The sequence below is a fragment of the Mangifera indica genome, chromosome 20, assembly GCF_011075055.1.
Source record: "Mangifera indica cultivar Alphonso chromosome 20, CATAS_Mindica_2.1, whole genome shotgun sequence".
Classification (NCBI taxonomy): domain Eukaryota; kingdom Viridiplantae; phylum Streptophyta; class Magnoliopsida; order Sapindales; family Anacardiaceae; genus Mangifera; species Mangifera indica.
The window spans coordinates 7,198,742-7,205,218 of NC_058156.1; the positions used below are offsets into that span (position 1 = coordinate 7,198,742).

General features: G+C 33.2%; 1 protein-coding gene across 1 annotated transcript; it reads left to right on the forward strand.

The window, feature by feature from the left end:
• Positions 1-633: 633 nt before the first annotated feature.
• Positions 634-4,918, forward strand: LOC123204236 (putative glucuronosyltransferase PGSIP8). The gene is made up of 5 exons (XM_044620834.1): positions 634-1,129; positions 3,205-3,454; positions 3,574-3,775; positions 3,899-4,046; positions 4,152-4,918. Exons 1-5 carry the CDS (start codon positions 810-812, stop codon positions 4,690-4,692), a joined length of 1,461 nt encoding a protein of 486 aa, XP_044476769.1. The 5' UTR covers positions 634-809; the 3' UTR covers positions 4,693-4,918.
• Positions 4,919-6,477: the final 1,559 nt, after the last annotated feature.

The window sequence follows — 6,477 nt, forward strand, 5'->3', positions numbered from 1 at the left end:
TAAAAAATAGGCCAAAAGACCTATTCTTACCAAAGGTATAGTAAAATCTCAAACTCCTATAATCTAACTCAAAAACTCAAACACTTATTTATAAACAAATTTCTGTTAAAAATCTCAGTTAGGATTAAAAGTAAAACCATTATTTACTAAGTAAAATTTTCCCAAAATTGCCAGCAAAATTTGAAATCTTAAGTAAGGAAAATTGTTACTTTTTAAAATTTAATTTTTAAGATAAATTATTAATTTTTCAAACTGATAAAAAAATTATATAAATTTTTTAAAAATATTATTATTAAATAATAATTTTATCCTTAATGTTAATTAATAATTTTAAAAAAATTATATCATAAATAAATCTTTAAAGTTTAAAAAATTGACAAAGGTGAGTTTAAAATTACCCACTGCCTTGGGTGGGAATAACTCTTTTGGTTTTGGCCAATAAAATACCCTTCAGATTTACCGGGGACTGTCGTCACGTCATCACACCATGGAGACTTATCATTGTTGAATCCACGTGTTCATTCACATCCGTTGTAATTCACAATCCCGCGTCTTCTATCAATGGCTCAGATTTTGAGTCGGGTCAGTTAAGATTTGAATTTTGTATGATTAATAAGAGAATCCAATATGCTCTTACAGAGCACCTTCCTCCATCGCTAAGTGCTACTTGCTAATTGTTAACTGACAAAAAGCAGAAAACTGAACTCCTTTATTTGATAAGATAAACTCACAGTGCCATAAAGAGCGAACACAGATGTCTTTAATGCTTATTATTTCCTATTTATTTCCGTTTGTGTTCTGATTTTTTAATGGTCGAAACCCTGAGGAGAGAAGGAATGGCTTGGAGAGAGAAGCGAAAGGGCGCTTTTTGGTCAACATTAACGAGGGTTTTGTTCTTGTTTTTGGTCTTTGTTGCAACGACGACGACGACGGCGAAAGAACTGAGTCAGCAAATACAACAGCCGCACAAGCACGCGTACGCCACCATGATGTACATGGGAACGCCGAGAGACTACGAATTCTACGTGGCAACACGTGTCCTAATCAGATCGCTTGGTAGACTCCACGTCGACGCTGATCTTGTTGTCATTGCCTCCGTCGACGTTCCTTCCCGATGGATTGAAGCTCTGTAAGTCTCCCAAACAATATTGCTTTCTTTGTCAGTCTTTTTTTAATTTTTGCGGTGGTCCCTGGTGTAAAGTTTTACTGAGTCAATATATTCAAAAAGAAAGGTCAGCATGAAACGACCGAATCCACATACATACTAATATTATCATAATTAAGTAAATTCAAGTTATTGTGATTTGTGAGTGTCCCTTGCGTCCCTTTTTCGCCAGTGTGTCTTATTAATCCATTAATGGAGTCTGTCCTATTATTAATTATGTTCTCAAACATTGATCTTATAATTCATTGATTGTCCTTTTGGAAGAAAAGCACAGAAAATAACTCATTAATGACACGTGAATTAATATTTTCTTATTCTTCTTCGACATTGGAGATAGTTTTTAAGTTGAGACAGATCACTTTGGGATTGGTTCAATTGTGGGTATGATTGATAGACTTCTCTGTTATTTGGGTGTAAAAATTTAAGGAAGTTTGGTTAATTTCAAAGCCAAACAGCCTGGTTCTCGTGACGTATGAATGGTGGTTGAGTTATCGGTTTCTTCGATCTTTTTGGGTTTTGAATATTGGTATATAAAAGAGACTTTGTGGACGTGTCTAGGTGGTGACACAATGCATCTTTGTTTGTTTTTTTGTGAATCAGTAGGGACAAATATGTCTTTGTCTTAACGATAAAAATTGGATCATTACCTTGTATTCCAATTAAGTATAATAATAATATTATTATTGTCATACTTTATATACAATAAATCTATTTATACACAATTTTTTTAATCATAAATAAGTATATAAATGATTTATTATCATATAATTAAATGATTTTAAATTAAGAATAAAGTAACACCAATCATATATGATGACATATCATTTATATACTTATTTTAGATGTTCAAAGTGTATATACGTAACATTGTTCATTTATTTATCATTAACATTTATATGCTTCATTTTTTCATCATATATATTGTAATTAACTGATTAATCTTTTTTAGCCATTCCAAAAGCTGTAACTTGTTCATGATTTGCTGTATTTAGTGTGATGTTCTCGTTTCTTTACGGAATAAAATTGTAGTGGGCTGTCAGTTGGAAATATCTATGGTGATCGTCAGATTATATTTGGGGAAAAAGATTACTTCTAAGTTATCAACTATTCACATCTTTTTGCATTATTTTCAAAGAATGATACTTGCTTACTACTAAATTTTCTTTGTCAAATATTATTGATGAATTAAATAACTTATCAAGTATCAAGTGCAATTTCGTGGAGTGGTGGAGGGAAATTTTCCTTTTGACTATGGTATTCCATGTGATGTCAGAGGGAGTAGGTTAAGTGTTTCTATCAATTAATCAAGGTATAATTGGATTCACTGCAGGTAAAGTTTATATAAAAAGAAACTTCGAAGTTAAAAAAATCTCTGAGTAATTTTCAGTAGTGGGTTTTACCGTTTAGGTTTAAGGTGCCCTTTAAGTTTCGAGTTTCTTTCCTAGGTAGGCGAATGGCCATGTGCTGTTTGGCATTTGCTAAAGCACCGACCTTAGTGTAACAATGGCTGTTTTTAAAAACTGGTGGATAATTTAGTCGTTGAGAAAGCACGTTGGTGCAGTGTGTTTGTTTCTGTTACTTCAAAATTATGGAATTGCTGATTTTCCTAATGAGATGGATTAACTTTTGCCGGTCCAGAGCCCACCACTTTAAAAGCATGAATTGCAAAATCTCTCTCCGTGTGCCAACTTCTATAATTAGCAGATATTGAAGTTGTTGTGTGTCACAAAAATCACAAACAATTGGAATTAGAAGGTATACATGGAAGTAAATCTGCTGGCCTCCATCCACTTAATATGTTCATGTCTAGTTATTTTAAGATCCCAAGTATATGTTGATTTTATGTATAGAATGATCTATTAGAGCAAAAGGCTTAGTAGTCTCAGAGGTTTAGTTTCTGTTTCTTAGAAATTTCTGAAAGTGAGTGACATGTAAATATTGTCCACTTGAATAAAAAATAAACTTAATGGTTTCTGCATTTGTGAACAGAATTTGATACGTTGACAAGCTTACCAAGAATATTTTGTTTTGTGGTCTAGGGAACAGGAAGATGGAGCAAAAGTGGTGAGAGTGGAGAATCTTAATAACCCATACAAGCATTTTGACAAGAGATTCAAGCTGACATTGAACAAAATCTATGCATGGAATCTAGTGGATTACGAACGGGTGGTCATGCTTGATTCTGATAACCTGTTTCTTCAAAACACTGATGAATTGTTCCAATGTGGACAGTTTTGTGCTGTTTTCATTAACCCGTGTATCTTCCATACAGGCCTCTTTGTGTTGCAGGTAAATTCAGTTGCTCCTGTTTCCCTTAACAGTATCTTCGAACTTAATTAATTTATTATTTTAAAGACAAGCCATTTCTACTGCTTTTAATGTGTATCTCTATGAATATGAAATTGCAGCCATCAGAGGAGGTGTTCAAGAATATGCTTCATGAACTGGAAATTGGGAGAGAAAATCCAGATGGTGCGGACCAGGGTTTTATCAGTGGATATTTTTCTGAATTGCTTGATCAGCCAATGTTCCATCCTCCCCCAAATGCCTCCAAGCTTAATGGCCAGTATAGGCTTCCTCTGGGTTATCAAATGGATGCCACATATTACTGTTAAGTAAAACACATAATAGTATATCAGATTTATATTCTTTGAACCATATACATATATACTTGTGAACTTTTGCATTACATTTGTCTAAACTAAAAGTGAATTTATCAAAATCATGTTCCAGATCTTAGACTTCGATGGAACGTACCCTGCGGGCCAAATAGTGTAATTACATTTCCTGGTGCACCATGGTTGAAGCCATGGTATTGGTGGTCATATCCTGTTTTTCCATTAGGAATTTCATGGCATAACACTCGTCTTCAAACTCTAGGGTAAGTCACGAAGTCACTTTCAATAATTTATTTCCAAAAGGTAACTCCCCTTGTTTTATCAAATTTTACTGCATCACATAACATTGCATAGCTGGAATTATACAGATATGGTGCAGAGATGCCAATAGTGCTTATTCAAACAGTAATTTACCTGGGAATAATAGCAGTGACTCGTCTAGCACGGCCTAACATCCCAAAGCTGTGCTATCGGCGGATCGACAGGAGTGTCTCCTTGATTCAAGCAGGCCTGAAATTAGTAGCAATATGGTCCATTCTTGCTGCTTACATAGTACCCTTCTTTCTTGTACCTACAACGGTGCATACAATATTAGGCTGGTTATTATACTTACTAGGCACTTTTGCACTTTCCTCTATGGCAACCAATTCATTTTACTTGCCAATGCTTCCTGCTGTGTCTCCATTGCTGTTGATATTTGGCTCACTTTTGGTCATGGCATTTCCTTGGTACTCGAACGGTATTGTAAGAGGTTTAGTTATATTTGGCTACGCTTTCTGCAGCTCACCGTTTGTTTGGGTTTCATTTGTTAAGATTATGGCATGTCTACAAGTCTCGCTTGAAAGGGAAGCCTTTTTCCCTAGATTGGGTGAATCTACACCGCCTCCTGGATTTAACAAGTTGTACTAAGGAGCAAGCCTTCCTGGGTAAAAGATTTTGTAGCTGATTTTTTTTTTTTTTTTTCTTTTGTGGGAGAAGGCTATGGGAAAGTTGCTCTCCTGGGTATAATTTTTTTTCCCTTTGTACAACACTTGATACATTTTAGAATAGCGGTCGCTCAGCTCCCTTCAATTAGAACAGTGGCTATATAATGACACACATTGCTTCATTAATTATTCAATTGCTTTCATGGAAACTACTTATATTCCCAAACATAGAGATTCATTTTATTATGGAACAAATGAATTTGAAATCGGGCGATTGGATAAAAGATGGATAACTAAAACATGAGCAATGCAACATGTACAGACTTTTGAGTACACAAATGATGTGTTATCATATAAATGAATGTTATTTTATTTTTAATTCAAAATAACTTAATTATATAATGAAACATCATTTATATATCAAATTTTATACTCAAAAATATATGTACATATATTTATTGCTAAATCATACATTACTTAAGTGAGAAATGCTATGCATATACTTTTGTATAAACAAATGGGTGCATACCTATATTATTAAATATTATTTTATTATAGTCAAAAAGCTTATTCCCACCCAAGGCTTAGTGTATCCCTAAACTCCTGTCTGCTAAATTTTAAAAACTCAAATACTCATCCGTTTGTTGAAATTTGTTATTACTATCAAGAGGAAAAATATTATTTAGAGATATTATTTAAAGAAAGAAAAATTTATACCTTTTTCTCATCTTAGTTTTGAAAACTAATAATTTCTTCCTAATTTAGTTTTAAAAAATTACTTTTACACTTCCACTATCTATGGTGTCCATATTTTAAGGTTAATAATCGCCTCTTCTCAAAGTTCAAAAGATTGCATTTACACATCAAAAAATTCATTATCTCTTTTCGAAGACTTTTCTTCTCAACGATTCACTCCAACCCGTCATCAATCCCACCATCGATACCTTCTCTCTCTCCCCAATGGTTTCATATTACAAAAATCACCTAAAATTTGATCAAAATTGTTGAACTTTTTTGCACAGATATGTGCAAAGATCTGTGTGTTAGTTGACACACAAATAGGTCAGAGTTCATGCACACAAACAACTGATGCACATATCTGTCATACAGGTCTGTGCAACAAAGTTCGACCATTTTGGTTGGATTTTATGTGGTTTTTGCACCAGAAAATGAGACAGAGTGTCAATGGTGGGTTTAACAATGCACCAAAGTAAATGATCGGGGAAGAATGATCATCGAAAAAAGAGAATAATTTTTTTTAGATATAAGTGCAATGTTTTGAACTTTGAGAGGGACGATAGAGAACCTTAAAATATGGAAACCCTAGATGGTGGAAATAAAAAGTAACTTTTTAAAATTAACTTGGGAGAAAATTGTTAGTTTTCAAAACTAAGGTAAGAAAAAGGGATAAATTTTGCTTTCTTTAAATAAAAATCTCTAAATGATATTTTTACCCCTGATAGTAACAACAAAGTTTAATAGATAGATAAGTGTTTGGAGATGTACTAAACCTTGGATGGAAATAAGTCTTTTAGCATTTTATTATTAATTCAAAATTATCTAACCACACAATAATATCTCATGTGATTGTTAAAAAATTGTATGGTCCACATACAAGAAGACAAATAACAACGCTCTAATGAAAACTCTAATACTCTTTTTCATAATTACAAAAATGTTACGATATTGTATCCCAAAAAACAAGGATTGATGATCCTCCATTATTCAATCCAATAGTATTTAAGGTCACCACAAATCATTCAAGAAT

What these genes read in the sequence shown, in the direction of transcription:
- LOC123204236 (XM_044620834.1), top strand. Translation starts at nt 810, where the DNA reads ATGGTCGAAACCCTGAGGAGAGAAGGAATGGCTTGGAGAGAGAAGCGA. An exon ending in TCCCGATGGATTGAAGCTCT is followed by an intron (nt 1,130 to 3,204) that starts GTAAGTCTCCCA and finishes TTTGTGGTCTAG; the next exon opens with GGAACAGGAAGATGGAGCAA. An exon ending in CAGGCCTCTTTGTGTTGCAG is followed by an intron (nt 3,455 to 3,573) that starts GTAAATTCAGTT and finishes ATGAAATTGCAG; the next exon opens with CCATCAGAGGAGGTGTTCAA.